This window comes from Aplidium turbinatum, chromosome 13 (assembly GCF_918807975.1).
Source record: "Aplidium turbinatum chromosome 13, kaAplTurb1.1, whole genome shotgun sequence".
In the NCBI taxonomy this organism is placed as follows: Eukaryota; Metazoa; Chordata; class Ascidiacea; order Aplousobranchia; family Polyclinidae; genus Aplidium; species Aplidium turbinatum.
Window position 1 is genome coordinate 4,068,484 of NC_137484.1, and position 24,365 is coordinate 4,092,848.

The window sequence follows — 24,365 nt, forward strand, 5'->3', positions numbered from 1 at the left end:
AAGTCTTACGAACGATGGTGCAATTTTGGCACATGTTTTAGGAATTTCCATGACGTAATATTCAGTAGACTTGAACGGTTTTTATATGACGTTTGATTAGGTGAACAATTGTCTGGAACAGTCTGTACGTGAGCTTTCCAAAGCCGTAATTTCTTCACAATGCCTTTTATGACCATACATTTTACGTTCCAAATAATTTAATACAATGGATTGGTGGTGGCCGGTGGGAGTTTTAAAATGATTAACAGAAGGTGCGAAATCTACAATAATCCACTCCACAATAAATTGTTCACACGTAGCCTACCAGACTAAACTAAATTATAAACACGTTTCGCGGGCCGCACACAATTTAAAATTGGCATAACTTTGCGGGCCTCACAATTTTTCTTCGCGGGCCGCACGCTGCACACCCCTGGCTTACAGCATAGTTTCCCTTTATGCAGCATTTATTGCAGAAATTTGTTTGTTTGCAGAACTGAAGATGCTCATTACTATGCAGCGAAATATATATTCTTTTTAAACATGAGGCTGGTTGAACTTTATTTTAATTCTCAACTTATTGCAATTTAAGATTTAACGATGATGTAATCTTTGCTAGTTTCTAGCAACACTCCATGACGTAAGATGTCAGGTTTGGTAGACAACGGTTCTATGTGACGTTTGATATGAAAATTGTCCGTAGCACTCGTGTTCTTGTAGACAGCAAGGGTATCTCAGCAGAAACAGTAAAAACTGTTTCATCAGCCTACTTTGCACCAGGTGTAGCAGATGCATGACGACTTTGGTTGATAAAAGGAATCATCAAAAACAATTTGCCAATTTGAAAATAGCCTGCTCGTATCTAGGACTTGGAAAACGTTCTGAACTTGATTAGCATAACTTGGACTTTTTAATTTCTACTGTTAACAGTTAGTTTGGCAAGCTAAAATCGCCTTAAATTGTCATCAGCGGCTCAAAGCGTCACCATCGTAATAACATGTTATCTCGGAGGTGACGCTCAAAGCCTCATACGTTGTTACGTGAAGTTAGCCTACTATCGGAACGTAGCCTACTATAGGCTAAGCACTTATCAGCAGGGCTGTTTTGAGAAGATCACTTGGGCTCGGTACTGTACTAATAAAGTCTTTGGCCTCTATGACACTTCTGAAAAGAAACAAAATCTAAAGGAATGGAAACTGCTAAAATCGTTGAAAAAAGGCAGTTTTGTCGAAAAATGAGTTTTGTCTCCAAAATGCATGTAGGGCGCCCAGTAGTAAAATAAGATGCAGGCTAAGCGGTGTTTTCTTCAAGTTCCGAGGTTTCGGGTCCAAAATTGGGCTAACACTATTGCCGACCAGACATTTCACTTTATTGACAAAATTAAAAAGGTAAATAAAGTTAAATTGTCATTACGCTTTCTGTTCTTCTAGCAAGAAGATAACTTAGCAAAAGCTTAGTTTTATTTGATTTATCATTTTGCATCTAGCCTAGTTTGTTGTAGGCTAAATCTTAAATATATTGTAGCCTAGAACAAAGGGAATAGAAAAAAGAACATTGATTTGTTATTTTGAAGTTCTAAAAGGGGTTGTTCGAGTCAAGTCGAGACTTTAACGTACCCCAAACAAACACAGGCTAATAAATTAAAAAACGTTCTTGAAATGTCATGGGCAGCTTCGCCTCATGAATTTAATGTGATTTTACAAACACCAAGTCATAACAAAACATCCGGAACAAAAGTAAACTACGACAAAAGCAGAACAAAGACATTTATGACTAGGCCGACTGATTGCAAATTTACAGCGTAAGAATTGAAAATAATGCAGAGTATCGTTTACATTGGTCTATGACGTCAATTTATTGTGTTTCTTGTAGATGAGGCCTGTGCAACGAATCAAAACATTAAAGTTTTTCAAAAGCCGCCAAAAATGTTTCATTATTTTCACAACGGATGTTGTGGCATCGATCAATATCCTGAGCAATGTTTGGAGATGAGTCATCACAAAGTTTGTTGAATTGTCCCATTTAAAAGGCTTCTCCAACGAAAGCATTTTCCCTCGAAACCCCGAGGCCAGGACCAACTATGTTCTGATTGCTTCTCGCGGGAGCCTTGACCAACTTTTCCACCAATGACTTCGCTTTATTCTCTGAAAACAAAAAAGTTCAGGTGCACGTAGGCCTAGAAACTAAACAAATCATGTCGATTAGTTATCGCATTAAAAAGGTTTGGAGAACAAAAAACAATATTTTGAAAAAATGTATTGCAAACCAAAAATTTAATGTTCATCGTTTTTATCAAGTCGGAGTCGGTCGTATTTTTAACGACTCCGACTCTGGACACGACGCCAAACTCCCAACGGCTCCATGACTCCGACTCCACAGCCCTGCTAGTTGTCAGTTTATGGTAAAAATAATAGAGTCTAGCTTTTTAGTAGGCTTATTAGATGTCAAAACGAAAAACCACCCATAGGCTATGAACTGTAATTTCTGTCTTTTATTAGTCTAAATCTAAAACCTGATAAAATGTGACTTTCGAGGCATGTACCTGTTACGGGAATGCCCCCGTTTTGGTCAGCGACCGACTTTCTTGGTTGCCTTATCGTCCTCGGAATATCGTTCTCTTCAGCCATATCTTTACTTGGAGGCTCATTACTAAACCTGATACGTGATAAACAACGACACAAACATGTGAACGATAGTTTTCTCTCTTAAACATCTAACTTTACATCTGTGTCAGACGTTTCGTTAAATGGTTAGCCTCTCATAAGCTACAAAAATAATTTTCTTTCATGATAATAATAATGTGCTTTTATAGTTAAGAGCTATATCTATGGAAGCTCTTCTCAGTTCTTACAAACCAAACGTTATCATCAAAGTTGAAAACCAAGTGAAGTTTGACATAATTCACTTACTTTTCTACAACCGGATCAACCTCTTTGTACGAGATCTTAGCCGTTGGTCTTGTTAGAGTATGTGTCTCTGTAGCTACCGACTCGGAAGGGGAGCCTTTGTATTTGTTTGCCTGCATCATATATTGTGGAAGTTACCTAATGTTAACATTAATTTGACAAAGAATAGTCGTTTTCTGCAGTTAAACGCCTAGTTAGTTGGCTACAATTTATTTAACACAAAGAGTTTGCCAAGTCATAGAAAGCATCACGGAATTGTTACATAGAACAGACGTCACGTTGTTGTCCATTGCAGTGTTTTCAACCAGGTGGACCATAGATGTACGTAAGTAAAAAGTTTTTAAAAAATTATAAAAGATGTAACGCGATATAAAAAGGTTGAAGAACACAATAGTAGCTTATGTTGCCTGGAGATTAGATGTAGGCCTAGACTATTTTTTTTAATTTTCAAATGTAATTAACAACAAAGTCATGAAGACAATAAAGCATGGTCTGCCTCACTTATCATGTTTACACTTGTTTTGTGATGTAACCTCAAGCAACATACCTTTTGCTTGGGAGTATTTTTCAGCCAATCATGAACCTTCTCCTCCGGGTCCAGTGTTCTAGCGTACGGGAATCGTTTTGCCTTTTTACGCAATCTCTTGCTATTTGGCTCCTCTGGAACTTCTTCAGGGTTGCCAAAGTCCTGACTTTATTACATAACAAGTTGTTCTATAATTGCAACAAACACTTCGCTGCATAACCACACAATAATGTGACAACAACAAGCAGTTAGCTTCCACATGGGTGTCGCTGCTAATTTTGCAGATAAAGTCACAAATTTGATGAGCCTGAAAGTGGTTTGTTTTGAAGCAGTAAGTCTCTTTTTTTCTTGTGCTTCTAATTCTCGCAGACTTTCTGTCGCCACGACAGTTGTAAGCTGTCTATACAACAATTCATTTGTATTTCAAATTCAAGACACAAGGCCTGCACGAACTTAACCTCTTTAACATCATGATCTCCGTGAGTTGGTGTAGGTTTATTTGTCACAGACCACATTTTGTTACGTTGCTGTGTAAGAAATTTGTGATGTTTGGTTTGAATCTTTATTCTTGGACCGACAAAGCCATGATAGGTTATTCTTGGCAGTTTTACATACTTGTAGAGGCTCTTGACGCAGGGCCGGTTACCGAGATTGACAAAATGAATTATCCGATAATAGTTGTTTGAAGTGTTGTTTCCAGAGAATTATTGCATTCACCAGTTGCCATTGAATGGAGAGCAATCCCTGAAATGCGTTGCTCAAGCGCACACTCCGAAAGTCGAACCAGCGTCGCTTGATCTTGTGTTGGGTACTTAACCACTGAGCTAACTGTAGCTTAGTGGGCCTACACAGATCACCTCCTCTAACACGTTAGCGTTTTTGTGTAAACTAATTAGTTTTTTCAAACAAAGCAATAATTAATCGTCAGAAAATAACCATAGATACTAGATAGCCTACATTTTTAAGACTTTGCAAAAATGATACTGTTCAAACTATTAAAATTAGTTCAAAGTAAAGTGACCAAAAGTTGAAGCTTTCCACTCACTTCGATTGTTTTGTCGAATGTTTCATTTACCCTGACCATTGACCAATACAACTAGCTTGCTTAGCATAAGTAGTGGTATTGTACTGTAAGGTAATGTAAAGATACCTTGGTCGTTTTTGCTTGTTTGCTGGAGGTCTTAGCTCTTCTCCATCAGACTCCTCCTGAATCGGAGAGCATTCTCTGAAATCCCTGTTCATCCAACCCCCTTGAGTTTTTCCACCTTCTGAAGAGCTGTTTATTTGAAAGTGACCAATTTACAACTTGTGAAGCTGCCACAACTGACAAGGCACAATCTCTGACAGACCCACGTCAGTAACGTTGGCTAGGTTAAGCACTCAAATTTATTTCGGTGGGAATTTTAGATAAGACTACAGAAAAATCACATGCTGCTTTCTCGTGAAAAGAGAACAGGCCTGCGTATACTTCCGCCCTAGAGAAATAAACCAAACAAGCATTTTTTGCATTTCAAGGAACCAAACGGAACTTTCTTCTTCCACTAAACAACATTAAATAAACACATAAAGTTGCATTAAAAACTAAAAAGATACGTGCCTCAGATGACAGCAGCTTTTTACTCGTAGGACCTAGGAACGACTCACTTTACTGATTTTTCTTGCGAAATGGACAGCTGGAGGGTCACTAAGAAGTTCAAAAATTGGCAGAACTGCACAACGTTTTCTTTGGTTTTAGATAAATTCATTCTCATCAAATGAATTGCTATATTTGGTTAAAATTTTGGGTGCTAGAACATCTGCAGAACCTTATTGCAGCAGTGTGAGGCTACCTACTGTTACCGGTTTTGTGTGAAGTCTACCCCTGCATTATCATGACTTGAGTACTATTAAATAAACAGGATATTACATATTTGTTACATTTATTTTGGCGATACACACTTTGTACACACGTGGGCACTGGGTAGGTCATATAAACTGCACCTGAGTATGCGACCTATGGCAGTAGACCTCAAGGTGGAGTTGCATCAAATTTTGTCATAACATTATGACCCTCCAGTTGTCCACCTTACTTTTGAGTGAGCAATCCCCTACTTCTACCATCCCTAGTAGGACCCTACAATTTTCGGCACCAAAATCACCTTAAAGTAAACAATCACTAATTCTGGGAAATGGTAGCCCATGGCTAGCTAAAGATACGGCCTGATTTGTCACATTTTGCAGAAATTTCTAGGTTTTGCTAACTTTTGACGAATGTTTAAATAAATTTTTCTAAAAAATAGATTTTTACGCTTTCTTTATTCTTTTCCCCAGATGACACAATAGGTTTTAACATCCTCACATGTTGAAAAACAAAGAAAATTTGATTTCGAAGATTTTAGTCAGACTGTTAATTTTTCAATAACAGTCTGATTGAGCGTTTTTCAACTTACATTTTCTCATTTGCTACTGCTTCCCCAAAGCAACAAAAAGCTTTTATATCATTAGAAGACAGCAAAACGTAAAAACATCTCAGAAAATGTCAGTCAAACACTAGCAGAAGCTGTAATCAAAATCTGCAAAATGTGACAGATCAGGCCGCATCTCCAGGTGGCCATGGGTAACCTAATCTTATTTTACGGTAACATTTATAAAGCAAACTTGTTTTGTAATTATAGTCTAAGCTACTAGCGTACAAACTTTATGTGTATCAAAGCTTGATCGCCAATTGAAGAACCTTTTTGCACATTGCAACTTGATTCAAATCTTGTTAAACGTAAAAAACTATCAAGCAACAACACTCGGAAACAGAAAAGATTTTCAACTCACTCGTAGACACTTGGTAGACCACTTCCACTTTTTGCATTATCTTCATTATGTAGCGGTGGCTGGTTGTTAAAATTATTAATTAAAGCAGCAACTTCTTGTGGGTGGACAATGACGCTTTGTTCTCGATTGTAAAAAGGTCTTTCCGATGTCCTCTTCTTTCTGACTTGTTGAATGACGTCCATGGCTTCCTGGAAAGATAAAATAAAAACTATCATCTTGATTACTGGAATTACTTTGGAGATTTCCGATAATTTTCCCTAAGAACGATTTTAATTAAAACCATGCAATATGAAGCTGTTGAACTGTCAAAACAAGATTGTTATTTCTCAACATTAGGCAATACGTAGTCTAATATAACATAAGCTTCAGCCATAAACTGATATTAAATGAATGCACATAACGAAAATGCCACAAATTCATAAAATGAACTCGTCGGCTCAGAAGATACTTTGGCAATGACAGGCGCACTTGATTTGGCGGCAAGACGTTAAGCAGAACATACAGTAAAGAAACTGCAATGAGTTAAAACGTTTCCAAGCCTAGTTAGAAAAGCTTTCCAGACCACCAGTAGGGAAACCCTTCCGATCAAACTGTAGTTGATTTCAACAGAACCTTACATTGGAGCTGACATTTTTTCTCTGATCCGAATCCGAGCGGAAAAAATGATTGACTACTTCAGCTGCTTCTTCTGGATCTAATTCCGTTATTTCTTCATCCCGCGGATCCTCCGGAGAGTTATCAGCTCCCATGTGATGCTTGCCATAAGCAGGGCCGTTTGGAATCGGAACGTTTGGCAACTGAAATATTTGATTATTTTGAAGAGGCGTTTGGAACATTGGAAATCCCTGCTTCGATTGCGGATTAGGAGACAGGAAAGGACTGAACGTTGCACTTGGAAATGGTTTCTTGCTGAAGTCACCAGGCCCGTCTGAAACAAGCGATTGTAACTATTGGTTTGAACGTTTTAAGTCGCAAAGATCAATTTAACTAAACTTAACATTAACATGCAAAACTAGTAAATGCTATGAAGCCAGTGGTGTCTGATTGACGAAACGTCAGAATAAAAGCAGATTATCACCTTATACATCTTGTGATAGTTCAGCTTAGTTTGCACTAGGAGAACGTATATTATTATGTTATTTAACCAGGATCTTAACGTAAATGTTAAAGTATCTTTAGAAGTACCGTAGATGGTTAAGTTGTGATAAATCAATTGCTTGCTTATAACAAAATAATAAATGCAATATTACTCGTAATTATTCTTGTATCATTTGTTCAGTTTGTGCTTTTCAGTCCAGAGTGTCGCTACATTTATAGTGCAAAGTCAAATTTATCTTACGATTTTTCATTTTATGTATATTGCAGATTTAATTCCTGATGAGGACACACGTACGTGTCAAAAACGTTTGAGTCATTTTGTTCTATATTTTGTTTTGTGTGTAATAGCCTACATTATGTGAAACCCGCTAAGGTTGCCTTGTTTTGCTTGTCTATGGTTCAAAAATGCAAACTTTCTACTAAAGTTCAAAGAAAATGAAGGGGTGTACCAGCAAACATCTATAGGATTGGCCCATGATACAAGAGAAGGATCCCCAGAGGATACAAACTGATATGAATGAATCAACAAGTGAATAAAAAAATAACAGTTAACCTCTCAAGTACATGTAGCTCCACACAGAGTGAAATTTACATGCCTTTTGACTCTTTTTTATTTCTTTAAAAGTATTATTGACTCAAAAAGAATGTCTAAAAAGACATTACGAAAAGTAACTACGGACAAAGGCCAGTGTTTCGATCTTCAGATCTCTTCAGCGTAGTAAAGTGAAAGTAGAAAGTTGTCTTGAAGCGTTGGTTGAGGTGATGATTTGAAACTTGAGTGATTGTTGTGAGACAATGAGACTGGATTTAAGTTTTAAATTTGGACCTCAGCGAAACGTAGTTTTACAGCCTGTTAAAAGGTGTGATTTTTTTAAGAGAATTTGTGCTAAGAAATGGCAGGAATTTGTTAAAAATAAAAACTAGAAAAAAAGACAAGAATTTGCAACTGAGCTAGGACAAAACAATCATCTGAGATGGATCTAAAATACAAGAAATTAGATTCTAGCGGCACATATAAGTATAAAAATTCGAAGAAAATGAAGGGGTGTACCAGCAAACATCTATAGGATTGATATTCAAAAATACAGGCATAGTAGTTTTGAAACACTGGCCTTTGTCCGTAGTTACTTTTCGTAATGTCTTTTTAGACATTCTTTTTGAGTCAATAATACTTTTAAAGAAATAAAAAAGAGTCAAAAGGCATGTAAATTTCACTCTGTGTGGAGCTACATGTACTTGAGAGGTTAACTGTTATTTTTTTATTCACTTTTCTACTAAAGCTTTAAAATGATAAATAGCTTAGAAATATTATTCAGAATCAGACAGAGTTGTTGGTATTCAACATTATAATTGTCCACAGAAGCGTTGCAGACAAATTATGCAACACATAGATCATCCATCCAACGTAGTTTCAGTGATTTTTTCAAGGCTTTTTCACAGATTTTATCGAAGGGAGGAAAGTTTGTGAGGGTATCGTAATGACGCCCTGACTCATCCACATAGTAGCGTTGATAGAGGGGTCCAGGGACCCACATAGTAGCGTTGATAGAGGAGGGTCCAGGGACCCACATAGTAGCGTTGATAGAGGGGAGTCCAGGGACCCACATAGTAGCGTTGATAGAGGAGGGTCCAGGGACCCACATAGTAGCGTTGATAGAGGAGGGTCCAGGGACCCACATAGTAGCGTTGATAGAGGGGAGTCCAGGGGCCCACATAGTAGCGTTGATAGAGGGGAGTCCAGGGACCCACATAGTAGCGTTGATAGAGGAGGGTCCAAGGACCCACATAGTAGCGTTGATAGAGGGGAGTCCAGGGGCCCACATAGTAGCATTGATAGAGGGGAGTCTAGGGGCCCACATAGTAGCGTTGATAGAGGGGAGTCCAGGGACCCACATAGTAGCGTTGATAGAGGAGAGTCCAGGGACCCACATAGTAGCGTTGATAGAGGGGGTCCAGGGGCCCACATAGTAGCGTTGATAGAAGGGAGTCCAGAGGCCCACATAGTAGCGTTGATAGAGGGGAGTCCAGGGACCCACATAGTAGCGTTGATAGAGGAGGGTCCAGGGACCCACATAGTAGCATTGATAGAGGGGAGTCCAGGAGCCCACATAGCAGCGTTGATAGAGGGGAGTCCAGGGGCCCACATAGTAGCGTTGATAGAGGGGAGTCCAGGGGCCCACATAGTAGCGTTGATAGAGGGGAGTCCAGGGACCCACATAGTAGCGTTGATAGCGGGGAGTCCAGGGGCCCACATAGTAGCGTTGATAGAGGGGAGTCCAGGGGCCCACATAGTAGCGTTGATGGAGGGGAGTCCAGGGGCCCACATAGTAGCGTTGATAGAGGGGAGTCCAGGGACCCACATAGTAGCGTTGATAGAGGGGAGTCCAGGGACCCACATAGTAGCGTTGATAGAGGGGAGTCCAGGGGCCCACATAGTAGCGTTGATAGAGGGGGGTCCAGGGGCCCACATAGTAGCGTTGATAGAGGGGAGTCCAGGGACCCACATAGTAGCGTTGATAGAGGGGAGTCCAGGGGCCCACATAGTAGCGTTGATAGAGGGGAGTCTAGAGGGTACTTTCAAACCCGGCCCAGGATGATTTTACTGTAGAAAACTTTCCGAAGAGCAGGAGCAGGGGAATAAACAAGCCACCCCATATTAGAATATTGTGCATTTTTCTCATGAGTGCCTTGATTTGGGGCTGGAGAATCTCATCAGTATCAGGCCCATATCTTTTAAAGGACCTGATTCCACACACGCATTGAATGTTTATTTTTAAAGTTCGTTACAACTTTTTCTAGCGATGGCAACCCTTATGGTATGACCTACACAGGTCGTGCCAACCAATAGGCTAAAGTTCAAATTTGGCTGAAGTCTGGTTTACTACGCTTGATAGCAGTCAAAATAGCTAGTCAAAATTTTAGGCTACCTTTGTGCTACAGTTTCTCAGCAATTTAGGCTTTGGGAGAAAAATGGTTGGAAAGTCTGGTCAATCTAATCTAATCAAAAAATAAAAAGCTCAGAACGTAGATGCTCAACTCATGTTCAGCAAACGTTTCCAAGACTAGACTGCCTTCATATTCAGTACTATTAACTAAATTATTTAATATCACGCAAGATAAATACTATGATTTTTAAATTTATGTTAAATTTAAATCTCAATATGATACTAATTAGGTGTGTCTCTATTCGTCTCATCAGTTAAAAATTTGCTCAAAGTTCCCAACATTTAAATATGTTTGAAACCACTCACATCTTTCCAAAGCAGAGCGGTAGTCAAAGTCCTTTCCTTGGTTTTGCTTCAGTTGGTTGAAGAGGTTCACAGCTGCATCTGGTGATATCTGGTAAGGTTGCCTTTGCTCTGTCAAAAGCAGTAAGCTCGAAACTTGTCTATAAAGGCTTATGTTAATTATTATTCTGTAAACACTCGAATTAATCGGAATGTGATAACAAACAATGTGCTTACAAGAACCATTGGAAGGATAAAAAAAATATTATATACAATATGTAGTATATAATAATCAGTGAGGTCAAAAAATGATAACTTTTAGTTGTTAAATTTTTTCAAAAGCTATAGTGTTAGACATTTTCAGACAAAGTGTCAAGTTGCCTAGTTATGACATGTGCCAAATTTTATAATCTTACCTTTTATGGGTTTGGAAACATTCAAAAATTAAAAGTATTTTTTGGCTCCAAATGATATCTTGCCAATTCTTAAAACCACAACAAGAGTATTTAATGCCAAACACAAAGCTATGCAGAGAGATTTTTAGTAATTTTGTTTAGTTGACTTGTAGGCTATTTAATGAGAATTTGTTACTTTGTAAGGTTACTTTGTTTTGTTTGTTTAGTTGATTTTATACATGTCCAAGTACAGACAGGCGCAACACACCAAAAACATCAAAGACTTTTAGACACACATCTCTTCACAACAAAAATACAACGTAATAAAACCGTTGTTACATCATAGTAATTGGTTAAAGAACATTGTTGTTGCTTCGTGCAATAACAGACAATAAAGCAGAAATTCACAGAAGTTGTGTTTAGCTGAAAAAAAAAAACAAAAAAACTTAGGTACTAAAAGTTTATCAATTATTATCAAAAAGAAGTAATATTTCTTTATTGCGAAGATCGGATTTGGATAGTGGCATGAAGTATCCTTCATCACTCGTTTCATTGAAGCACACTTGTTTGATGAGGATGGAAACTTTATATCGATTTATACCTTTGGGTATTGTGTCATAAGGGTTGTTGAGAGTGTTGCTGTCAGAGGTCATTGTGTTCAATTCACTTTGTGTAATTGGGATTGAAATTCGCCTGCACAAACACAACACTTAAAAGGTACTTGTCATCCAATTATCGTTGAACGGTACTTTATTGAATTGAATCACAAATATTAATTTGTCACAACATTAAAACTATCATAAATAAAACATTCAAACTATAGACTACCTCCAAAGTAACTAGCTACTCTCAATAAACTTTTTAAAGTACCAAAATAATGATAAACTTTAAAAAACTTTGATTAAGTAGATAAGAATATAAACATACCAATCTTCGGGGGAGGAGAGGGATTGAGAAGTCAAACAAGTTACTAAACCATAGGAATTCTCGTTTTCGGGATTTTAGACTTCAAATTTTTAGTTCGCCTCAATTATAACTCCATGTTACTCACTTCAACTGAGGCTGGTCCACTGGGATTGAAGGGCTGTTTAGAGGTGTCAACTGTTTGTCGACGGTACCAGAACGATTCACTGGCGAAGGGTGCTGGTTCAACCTGGTCGAAGAGCTCTGGAACGTAATGGGTATTTAGTTTAATTATTTTAAAGTCGATTGCTAAATCACCTTTATTTATGAGCAGTCTAATGTGGTCCTGTCTACAATGCATCCTCAAGCAACAGTGGAGATTGCAATTATTGACAGGATGAGAATAGCGATGACTGATGATGAGGATGAGATGCATGAAACGAAGAATTGGAACAATTTCAATCTCTACTAAAAAGTTTTGTTTTAGGTAAAATGAGCATTTTGTATATCAACAAGCAGGGCTTTTAATTTACAAAGTAGCAACAAACTGAGGTTCAGCAAAATATTTTTAACTAAGTTAATTCAAGATATCGATTAAATTATTTTCTTAAAGATTTACATGAGGATCATCTGATACTTCCTCCATAATGATGTCTTCTGACATTTTCTTCAACTGGTTTATCAACTGATCGTCTCCTCCTGACTTTCCCTTCATTGTGATGCTGTTAATTGACGTGGTCCGAGACTGTCTCTTTCCGTTTTTACCTGAATGATGTTGGCGAGTTGCAAAACAAAAAGACTCATATTAATCTTCAATCGTGTTTAATGGTGCATTTGGTTAATGTAAGTTTAAGAAAAATATGAGTAAGGCATTCAAGGACTGCTTTCCATTCAGCAGCACTTGGTGGGTGGAATAATTCAAAGACAACAACACTTCAACAAGTAGAAACTGCACTTTGTCAAACTCAACGACCGGGCATGCGTCATTGGTACAAAGCCTCTACAAGTATGCAAAACTACCAGGATTAAGCTCAAAAAGAAGCTTTCCCATTCCGAGGATAAAGATTCAGTCAATCAATACATGTGCTGTGTGGTCAAATATCAAAAATTCCCAATCGATGACTGCAGCTTCAGCGCTCACCAAAAGCCCAATGCTGAGTGTTGAGTCTTTCATTTGAACCTTAACTGCCTGGTTTATGCATAGACATGACACTGAAAGACGACAGGTCAAAATTATGAACCAAAATTTTTTAATTCAAATCCTCATTGAGGATAAGCATAACACTACAACCTCTCCAGCAAAGTCAATTATAATTAATGTCGCTTCCCAACAATGTAGATTGTTATGACACATCACCCACCCTCTCCTCTTTCTGACTTAGTCTTCATGTTTATCAAAGTGACTTCTCTCGTAGGCTTCTCAACCCTTTTATCCTTCGGTTTCAGTCGGCGGGTATACCAGTACCAAGCCAAGACAGCCAAGAGGACGAGGACAAGTAGTAGAATGATGACAACGGTCAAAACTACTGAAGAATTGCTGTGATCAAGAATAAGTTGTTTTTATTTTTGTTTTTTTCCTCTCTTTAAGAAAACTTTTATAATAGGCTACCTATCTGGGTCAGATGGTTCTTTTTGTTCCACATCTTCTGCGTCCTCTGCGTCATCTGCACAAAACACACTTGTAAAGTATAAAAAAGCCAGCAATGTATAATGAACAAAACTTTTTCTTTTTTGTGAATTTCGAGAACAATATTATTATCTTAACTCCATTATACTTTCTATTACACTTTGGACTATTTTGATCGACAGTAATGTTGGCCCGGAATTGAGCAATGCTAGGCAAGTATTTCGTGCATTTTATATAACCGTTGTTCTGTTAACAAATGAGCATTATCAGTGGGTAGCCTAGTTTTCAATTAAGGCTATAACATTTTTCTTACGCTTAACAACTTACCATCCTTGGTGGGATTAGTTGGGGCTTCATCATCGCCTAAGAAACAAAGTAAAGCCACCATAACTTGAAGATTATAAGTAGTCATAGAATTGTATAACTAATTAACTATATACCTGACAAATGATAATCGCACTTTACAAAGGAAAAATATATCTTCTTATTTGATGAATTAATACGCGCAACAATACCTATAAAAGAATTTTTGTAAAAACAACTTTAACGCTTTTGCTATGACCTCCACTGATGGATGGATTTAATCTTTATTCTCGGAGTGAGAAAACTTCCAAGCGAGCTTAATTCTGGCAGAGGCTTTGAACCACTGATCACTGAGATTGGCAGAGTGGAGTTTCCGATAGTTGTTAAAGGAGAATAATTTTTTCCATTAAGTGCCGGTAAGTGGAAGGCAGTCCTGAAATGCGTTGCTCAAGTGCACATCTTAAGAGTGGAACCAACGTCGCGTGATCTGGAGTCTGGAGCGTAACCAATGAGCGTTTCTATTCCTCATCATTGAACGTTATATTAACCCCGCTTGCCTTCTTGGGTGGTGGGATGATAAAGCGCTCCCTTTCCAGTCATACAATCCTGGTTCTACTCCTGGCTTGTTGAAAAACACCGTTCACCTCTACCCAGGGTATAATAAAATGGGATGGACGTAGTTGTCGAACGAAAGGTGGCCGAGAGAAAATAAGCTTATCTTTTTATCCCCAGATGCTTGGAGTGAAGTATGAGTCTCACCTTTATCCTCATTTTCACCCTCACCATCTTGAGGGTCATCCGGTTTTGTTGCGGTGGTCGCTGCTTCTGTGGTCGTTGTAGTGGTGGCTTGAGTAGTTGGAGTCTCCTTCGGAGCTGGGGTTGGAACTGAAAATTTGTTCAAAAACTATACAAACATTGAAAAAATTTTCATGAAAAAAGCCATTGCATGTTACTATCGAGTCACTTTGAATTCGGTACTAATTTATTTTCATGTAAAAGAATATTCTGTTGTTATCAATTATATTACCTGCCTTGATAATAAAAACATATAGTTGCGGTAGGTGATAACTTAATAAATATCATGCAATAATATTCACATTCCATAAGAAATTGAAATCTCTCCATCAATAACAAAACCTATTTTGCTATATTATGCAGTGCAAGACACTATTTTGGTCTTTGCTTTGCAGTTTTGTTCATTTGATTCAACGCTGTGAAGTTTTTTGCCAAAGTTAGATAAAAAAAATACACTTAAGTTAAGTTAATGAGGTTAACAAACTTGGGGTTTCACAAGTATCTCCCATGAAATCTCTTGGACAAGAGCAAACAAAATCTAAGGCCCTTTCCACGCACAGGCCTCCATTCTCGCATGGTTCAGACGCACATCGATCGCCACCTGGCAACATAGGAACATCTGACCTTGTTTCTTTAAATTAGCAAGTTATAATTTTAAAGCAATGATGAAATGCAAAATTGTCATAAAGTTTTAGATAAATCTTAGCTTAGTTTTATCAAGCACAATTTTGTAATGATAGTGGCCATTTAGAATGACACGCTACCAGAAAGATGTCAATGGAATAGAATAGACTACAACTAGATTTAAGAAACAAACATTAATCAATTTTTTTACCAATTTTTTAAAACTGGTACGGTACGCTAAGTGTGCCAAAAATTCCGATCTTGGCTGCTGCACTATTCGATGGATTGAAATACAGTATGTGCCAATGTTAACATATTGATCTGCAATTTATCATACTTTATAAATTCAATACAAACTCTCCTTTTCTGCTATGCTTTCTTTGTTATTAAATTCCATCGTCCCACTAAAGACATATAGGCTAATCATAAACCATTACAACAACTCATTGTGTGGCATTGTCCTGTTACTACAGTACTAGTAGCCTACGTACAACCTTCAAATGGAAAATGTAAACAAACAAAATTAGAAATCACTACAATGTGTTTCAAGTGCTATATAGGTTTACTAGCCTATATATCAGGGGTGGCCAATTTCACGTCGAATGGGATCAACTAAAAATTTCTTATTTACTAGCTTGTATGACTGACAGGTATTCTGCATTCATACTTAGAAAAACCCTGATCGAATTTTGTCTAAGATGATCGACAATATTTCTCACTTTGATTGGAAACCTTGCTTGTTAGGAATCTTGCAACTTCAACACAAAACCCTGCGCGATCGACCAATTGAGACTTGGCGATCGATCGCGATCGACGTGTTGGCCACTCCTGGTATGTATTAACATATCCAACAACACAGCTTGCTTATTTAGCTACAAGGTTACCTATTTCACACAGATCCCCTTCAAAATCGTTGATGCATTCGCAGGTGAAAGAGTTTATTCCGTCAATGCAGTTCGCGTTATTTTTACAAGGATGGGATAAGCATTCATCTTTATCTGGTTACAAGAATAGCTTAATACCAATCAGGTTACAAAAAGATGAAAACAATGTAAGCTTAGATCCATAGGGGGCAGTGGGGCGATCCCTACCCCACCAAAATATATAAAAGTAATTTTATTTACTGTGCATTTGCAAGGTCAAATTAATGTAGATCTACACATTATTGTGTTCAGTTAACATTGCTTACCCCAAGCCTACTTATTGGATCAGCCTCTGGATGGAAACCTTATGGTACTATTAGTTTTTTGTAACATCATTATTAATTATCACTGGTATTATTTTTATATTATTATTAGTGGTAGACTGGTAGTAGGCTATTCAAGTACGGTCTGTATAATAGTATTTGCTGCAAACAAAACATGTTTCGTCGATATACTGTAGCAGTGTCTCACCGGAAAAAGTAATGTGCAATAAGTAAGTTAGTCCTTAAGCAATGTAAGCCGAATGAACTAAATTTGATATTTCCATTACGTCAGAACCTAGACATTATGATAATTGTGACTTACCTATTTCGCAATTGACACCAGCATATCCATCAGGGCAGGCACATACGTAGTATCCTGGATACGAGGTGCAGTTCCCTCCTTGCTGGCATGGCTCGGATAAACACGGATCCGGTCCGTTTATTTCAACTAAAACGTAGCATGTCAATCAGTTTGGTTTCATTTCTTGAAGCCAAACCAGTTTTCTCAAAAAATGAGTGCACATCAGTAAATGATAAAAGCAGCAAAGACGTTGAAACAGTAAGTTAGAATATGATTAAGCTGTAGAACAAGAACACAATGCATAAGTCTACAAATTAATTTGTTTGTTTGATCTTCGTTCAAAGTGATTCTAATTGGCAGATTGCAGTTAGCGCATGTGGAATAAAATGTCCGCGGATTAAGCTGTTTATTTGCAGATTTGCTCAATTAAAGGATGATTTTCCTGTACGTGCATCTAACCCTCTAACTCACACTTACGTTCAAATGTAAATCTGAATCCAGCCATGTTGTCAGACTCATCGCTGATGAAGCCAATAATCAACGGACCCTTTCCGCGTAGATTTCCCCCGTTGACTTTTGACAAGCCATCGCCACAATATCTGATAAAAATTTTTGTTTTATTCGCAAACAAACTTTTTCAATCAAAGTTTCAGTGTCATGCAGGGACGTAGCTACGGGGGCCTGAGATGGAGGGCAATCGCCTGCCCCCAAAAATTCTATCCCCCCAAACTAATATGTTTTAATACCATTATAATTCATGTTAAATGACCTTTGACCCGCATCAGTTGCTTTCCCACTCTAAAATTTTCTTTCTATTTGCGTTATTGGTCTCATGAAAAATGCAATCGTCGTCTAGGGGAACTTCATCCCACGTGAAAGATCCTCATTGATGTGAAACCTTATCCAAAGTAACAAATCCTCCAAGATGAATTTATCAACGCAACTTCATCGGAGCACAATAAAAATCTCCTGTTAAAAATACTAAACGCATATATTGCTTGAGTGAGCATTCTGAATGCACGGCAATGATGTCAAATTTGAACGCAGGTTTTTTCGATCTCGTTTAGTTTCGGAGATATCAAAAACTTTCGATCGGGGTGTTTTTATTAGAGTTTCATACATAGATTATCAGATATCATTGTAACTATTTAAAAAGTGTATTTATAAAAATCTACTCTAATTGCCATAAGCATGAAAAGGTATGAACAACTGACCTCTACCATTTCATTGAAAGCAATTCTTTTCTGGATAGAACAACTAAAGCGTGGCTTTGATTGATTGAATCTGCGAATAGTCCTCTTCGGGCTCATAAAATCTATCTGAAAGCTTACTCTCAAAAGTTTTGACCATTGACGCAGGCGAATACTTGGGTAAGTTATATTCGCCGGTCACCGAGATTGATAGAGAAAAGCTTTCACTGATTGAAGTGTTGTTGTCTGTAAATTATCCTGTTCACCATATCACGCTATCCTTGAAGAGTGTGGCTCAAGCGTACAGCCCGAGAGCAGAACTTTGGTTCCATGATCTTGACGTTTTTTGTAAGAAAGTAAGGCGCTTAACCCGCTGCTCCAGAACGGAACAAACATTTAATCAGCTGGTATAGAATTCAAACAAATACGGTAATAAAACAGATCCAACCCTATCGTTTAAGTGCTTTTAGGCCCGAGCCTATCTTTTAAGCGCTTGCAGAAATTTTTTGATTTTGAATGAAATTCGAAATGATTGATTGCCAATAAAAATCGCGAAATGGTTCAAAGCAGTGCATGACACTTTTTGAATTATTAGGCAATTTATTCAGTCTAAAGTAGATTATCTTGGCTTAGTCCATTCGAATGTCAACAAAAATTTCTTTTTTTTAATCACCACAGAGGTGTAGTCAATTTTAATCAGATGTTCTTTGTTTAAAAATGCGTGAAGGCGAATATACCGTAAGCATTGAAACAAGCCACTACTAAGCCAAATATTTCTACAAAGCATTGACTCTATTGTTTGAGGCAGCAAAGCGAAATGATAACTGGCCTGCCACCGAAAACCTAATTAAATTTTTGCTTCTCTCAAATTTGAGTTACAACATCCGCCCCGATAGCTCAGTTGGTTAGCGAGTGACATCTGGAACGAAGAAGCTTCAAGATCAAGCGACGACTCTCGGGGTATGCACTTTAGCAACGCAAAGACTGCTTTCCATTCAGCGGCATCTAATGGATGAAAGAATTCCTTGCAACAAGACTTCAACAATCGGAAACTTCACTTCGTCAATCTCGGTGACCGGGCCTGCGTCAGTGGTTCAAAGCCTCTACAAGTATGCGAAACTGACAGCTGTAGCCTAAGCTCTAAAAGAAGCTTTCCCAGTCCGAGGATAAAGATTCGATCATTTATTATCACTTACATTTGTGTATTTCCTGCACTGCTTTGATACCATTTCACGACTAGCAGTGGGCTTGTGCCAATAGATAGTTGCCTCTTCACCCCATGTGTTTTCTGTGGCATTCAGTTACCATTTGCCATTTTTAGCAAGCTGCATTTGTTTGTGTTAATAAGCTGAGTAAGCATAGTTGTGCATTTGATGGGAGCTTTTGAATGTTTTCTGTTGGGCACAAAATAAGATCAAAAAATTTCGATTTATTTTATGTTGATTTGATTACATGCTTTGTGAAATAAAAGTAGCCTAATGATGCAGATTGGAAATTGCAATGCTCTTTCAAGCAGCACAAACTGTTGTGCTGCAAAGCGGCTTGGCAAAAGCAAGTTAAACAAAAAATGGCCAAAATTAGAAATTTTGTTGCGGTATATGGAATAAAAATAAAGGCCAGAAGATGAAAGAGACAGTGATTGAGTACTTGCTAAAAAAGATGCGAGAAAACACTTGATACGAGCAACATCAAGTCAACAGAGAAAGGAAAAGCGTTGTAATAATGATATGAGGTGGGCAGTGGCGCTTTTGTAGCGCCGCTTATAGCGCTGCTATTGTTTTGGTAGCGGTATAGAGCCGCTACAGTTTTGCTGGAGTAGTGGCTGCAGTAGCGGCGCTACTTTTTGTCAATGTAGCGGTAGCGGAGAGGCTCTACATTTCTTTCAGTCGCACTCCCGCTACCCGTTAGCTGATACGTTCCATGTTAAAGTGAAAAAATGGTTCTTTTTGGAGATCTTCTATGGAAACAATGTGTGAAAAAATCAAAGCAGAAATCATTCGACTATTGCGGGAAACATCAAGCCATGTTGATACCGACAAGAGTGACACCAACACTGGTCACGACTCCGAAGATAATTTCTTTTGTGTGTTAGTGTCATCGCATGAAATATCGATACGAAAAGAAAAGTCAATTGTGGAGGCCTTTTTCAGACAGAAGGAAGTCTTTAAGCTTTCCTGGTGCCAATTTATAACGTTTATTACCTCTTTATTAAATACAACATCCCTAGTCTTTCCAGTGCTGCGTTGGAGAAATCGTTCGTTGGAAACGGCTTGCTGATGCCAAAGCGTGTAGGACTCAGCGATTTGCATTTTGATATGCTCTTGTTTTTGAAAGTTATTTAGAAATGTTTACGTTTGTGTTTTTGAAAGCGTAACAATAAATTTCATCTGAAACGTGTCTTCCAAAACGACGTTGAAATCGCAGTGTAAACGAATGATATCCTTTGTTTTGTGTCAGTTAAGTTATGATAAAAGTAGTGGGAGAATTTGCTCGCGCTACTTTAGCCCGATTAGCGATAGCCGGTAGCGTGATACTTTTAAAGTAGCAGATGCTCACCTCTGCTAACAGTGAGAGGTCCAGACAGTGTAGATGTCAGATGTACGAAGGAAGTAGCCTACTATTCTTTTAATTGTCAAGGATAAAAGAGACATTCAAGACTATGGGCGCTACCCTGCCTACCGTTGTTTCATCGTGATATATTTTGTACATATAGTCAGGTATCAAAACAAAAAGTAGATATCTGCCTGCAATTGAATGAAACGGAAAAGATGTGCTTCAATCCAGGAAGGAAGTAGGACTCGAGTAACAAGTATAGTGACTTGCGAAAGAAGAAGGTAAGCGACGCAGTGGATTGAATGATGGTTTTTGTAGTTAACAAGTAACATTTTCTGGCCAGGATAAATAATTATCAAAAGAGAATTGGTAAAAAAATGATGTGGAATTGAATTGAGAACAAAAAGAAGAAACCAACATGGAAAATAGGAAGATAGCGTGCGCAAAACGTTTGTAGACAAGTAGGTCTCAGATATATCGTACTGGAGGAGAAGAAGTGTAATCTACTCCATTCGCCTCATCTAAAGTTGGAGCAAAACCAGAAAATGATTGTCAGGTGAGACAAGAAAAATTGAAACTTAAGATAAACTTTCATTTTTTTCAGACACACATTTGATAAATTTCTTGTTTAAAAAGATGAAATGAAACATGGGACATCTTTGAGAACTTTGACATAATTAATTTCTGGTTAAATTATTATTTGCGCAAAGCCCACTAGCGGTTAAACAACAAATTTTAACGTTCCTGACGTTGAAATATCACAAGCAGAGTTTCGTACAAGACAATCTGTTCGAGAATCGAGACATTTTCAAGGCTTAGAAGATATCCAAGTAATTAAAAAAATTGCAGCCAATGTCTTTCGCAAGGTGCACACCCAAAAATAGAAAAAAAAGTTGTTTTAAACACAAAAAATTTAAATCTATTTCAACCGCTTGTACGAAACTCTTGTATTGCGGCTCACTTATGGTGAAAAAGCAGCGTTTGCCTACGGAGCAGTGCGGGATTGGTTAGGGAGCTGGTAGGGCAAGGTAAAGCATGGGGTTTACTGTACCTCTGGGGACGAGGGTTGGATGAACTAGCGTTAAAAATCACGTTGATAAAGTCGTATTGACAATCTTGGCTTTCTTCCACGGAGAATGATTCAAATTGGACCTTGTTTGATAAAATCTTGTTTAGTGACTTTATGACAACAAACGACTTATAACACAGTGTGGATCAGGCTATCATTGATTTGACTTTGTGAAAAGTTAAATCGATGATAAGCAGACATACCATTGTAGTTAGTGTTGCCAAGCTGAAGGCATAGTTTTCAAATAAGCACTGTGCTTAAACGAGTGAAACTTATAAAAAAATGTCTCTAAACCCAGTTGGGGCGCAAAATAGTTTCTTTCACAAGTGATGATGCGTTATAGTAGTAAGCCTATTAACATTTACTTAAGTTAAAATGAACATTTTTGAAAAGTGGCGCTCTTCTTTTATGCCCTTACAGTTTCAATGTTAGTCGACAAATGTTTTCACACAAAGCGTTTCTGACTCAAATCTATATGAAAATTTATCAAATTGTGGGCTGGCGTTTCATCAGGGGTGTTTCGAGCATACAGTTGCCTAACTTTCAAATTTATAAAAAAATGTTTTAAATAAAGCAAACCTTCAGCTTGGCAGCACAATGACGTCTTTGTTACGTCAGTTACCTGTCACGAGTTGAGTTTGACTTGCTGGCTTCAAAGACAAATTGCAAATAATCATATCGACAATTTTGGCTTTCCTCCAGGGAAAACGAATTAAAAATAATCTGAATATAAAACCACTTGGCTTTTAAATAATGTCTTGTTGAAAACATCTAACTTAGCAATTGGTTGGTTGACTTTGAATCTTATTTATCCTTGGACTGACAAAGCCTTGATAGAATATTCTTGGTAGTTTCGCATAGCCTACTTGCAGAAGCTTTTAACTCAAGCCCGTTACTGCGATAGACTGAGTGAGTTTAGCAAAAATATTTCATTCACTAGGTGCCATTGAATGGAGACCAGTCCTAGAAATGCCTTGCTCAAGCACACACCCCGAGAGCCGAACCAGCGCCGCTTGATCTGAGTTGGGTGCGTTACCACTTAGCTAACGGGGCGCGCAACTACTAATTAGCATGGTATTTAAATTTAGTAAATTACATTTTTATTTAGGCCTATCACTTATATTAGTATTACGTACTTCAGTCGAAATTTTGTTGTTGAATCTTCACAAATATTCTGCAGAACTTAGACAAATTTAGAAACTTTTTTACAGAAAGATCAAACATCTCAATTGGCAGTGTTAACAAATGTTTGTGCAATACATAATCAAATAAAAACAAGATTAAACTTAATGAGCTTTAAATTGAACTAACAAAGCAGCAGTGGCCGAGTGGTTAGCGCGTTGGGCTCGCAGTCGAGAGCCTGCATGTTCGACTCCAGCCACCCGCACTTGCTGTTGTTTCTCTGGGCAAGAAACTTTACGATAATTGCCTCAACCCAGTGATCGATTTCGAGTAATGGGTGGTACCAAATTTAAGTCATAAGTAGAGTAGACAACCGGAAACAGACATTGCCGTCGGCTGCAGCGTGGGTCAGGTGTACGTCAGAAGGCGTACACCGATGCATAGCGCTCAAGTCTGCTTTCCCGCAATGCAGGGTAAAGATAAACAAACAAAAGCATCGCACTGCCATCGGCTGCTACATTATACCAAAACGTGTCAATGCTGACTTACTTTTATCATTCTATCGGTGAGAATTCTGTAAACACAATTTGTCTTATCTGGATAATTATTCGGATATTCTGGTGACTCTATGGTCCCAGTGATGTCATAAAACTCCTCCTGACACTTCTCTTTGTTCTTATCGCTTTCATCTTCTCCTTCCTCCTCCTGAGAGTACACCTGGACTCCTGTGGTAATATATGTCCGCGTAAATAAAGTTATTATAGCCTATCCATCTTACAGTAAATTGAACTAAATGTAATAAAAGAATGAAACGCCAAAATGTAAATACTAAACTCGTGTTCAGCAAACACATCTAACTTATAGCACTGAAGATGAACAGTTTAGTTTTCGAAAGGTTTGTTTGCTGAACATGAGTTTAGTATCTGCACTTTGGGCTCTTTATTTTTGATTAAATGAAATAAGCGTGCTGTCTTGTTTGTTTCTGTATAACAAAAATACGTTACTCAACCGCAGTCTCGGCCTACCAAAAGTTCCTGCAATTTAAAATTTAGTAAAAATTCTTGTACTGTTCTTACCAAACAACAAAATGATTAAAAACACGGAATAAATATCCATAACTTTCAAAACTAATGAAACATAAAAAAAAATCTTCACATCTTGTTTGCCGCTTGACCAACCAGATTTTTTTTTTGCAAAAATAAAACGAACTGTTTTGAAGCAATGAATCCTGTAAATGAATTGATGATTTTGAATCAAATTGATAGCCCTCAAAGTTTGCTATAGAGATGTTGAGTGCCTGCAATGATGTCAATTGAATGTTAAAAAAAACTGTAATCGGAAGATAACAACTTATAACAAGTATAAGAGTGCAGGATTATCGATTAATCACTCTCCTTGAACCATTATCGATTTAGTTTTAATGCTTTTCTTTTAGTAAACACGCATGCCCACTTGAAATCATATTAAAACTTTATTGTTGCCCTATTTGTTAGAAACATATTGCGCAACCGACTATGAAAGAAGAGCCAGTCCAAACCTTTAGTGTAGCGCTACGGTTATATCTCTCCTCCAGATCGTTTACTCAAGCTGTCAATGAAGGACCTAACCTCTGTCTTTCGTTATGAACAGGCAATCCCAATTGGGATCAAACTAGGAACCGTCCCGGTTCAACCACAGGCGGCAATATTATGAATCGAAGTTCAGAAAGAAGCTCCACTGATCAAGAGGAACCTACCAATCAAGGTCATCTCTACTC

General features: G+C 37.9%; 1 protein-coding gene across 3 annotated transcripts; it reads right to left on the reverse strand.

The window, feature by feature from the left end:
* Window positions 1-1,088: 1,088 nt before the first annotated feature.
* LOC145781975 (uncharacterized) lies at window positions 1,089-23,760 on the reverse strand. Of its 3 annotated transcripts, none has more exons than XM_082593688.1 (22): window positions 23,686-23,760; window positions 23,159-23,334; window positions 21,470-21,570; window positions 17,153-17,274; window positions 16,697-16,822; window positions 16,073-16,186; window positions 15,049-15,165; window positions 14,529-14,654; window positions 13,794-13,829; window positions 13,449-13,503; window positions 13,201-13,376; window positions 12,459-12,604; window positions 11,988-12,103; window positions 11,538-11,629; window positions 10,566-10,673; window positions 6,834-7,144; window positions 6,217-6,404; window positions 4,562-4,687; window positions 3,433-3,577; window positions 2,889-2,998; window positions 2,522-2,634; window positions 1,089-2,123 (listed from the first exon to the last, which is right to left on the reverse strand). In XM_082593688.1, exons 1-22 carry the CDS (start codon window positions 23,723-23,725, stop codon window positions 2,002-2,004), a joined length of 2,766 nt encoding a protein of 921 aa, XP_082449814.1. In that variant the 5' UTR covers window positions 23,726-23,760; the 3' UTR covers window positions 1,089-2,001. The 3 variants fall into 3 exon arrangements, with proteins under 3 accessions (XP_082449814.1, XP_082449815.1, XP_082449817.1); XM_082593689.1 differs by lacking the exon at window positions 21,470-21,570 and adding an exon at window positions 22,110-22,210; XM_082593691.1 differs by lacking the exons at window positions 1,089-2,123; window positions 2,522-2,634; window positions 2,889-2,998 and having other exon boundaries at window positions 3,439-3,577; window positions 4,562-4,679.
* Between the last annotated feature and the right edge of the window lie 605 nt (window positions 23,761-24,365).

Excerpts from the sequence above, each read along its gene's own strand:
- LOC145781975 (XM_082593688.1), bottom strand. The coding sequence starts at position 23,725 with ATGGATATTTATTCCGTGTTTTTAATCATTTTGTTGTTTG. Across the intron at positions 15,166-16,072 it reads AGGGGATCTGTGTGAAATAG|GTGGCGATCGATGTGCGTCT; the intron begins GTAACCTTGTAG and ends CTATGTTGCCAG. Across the intron at positions 7,145-10,565 it reads CCGCTCTGCTTTGGAAAGAT|ACGGGCCTGGTGACTTCAGC; the intron begins GTGAGTGGTTTC and ends CGCTTGTTTCAG.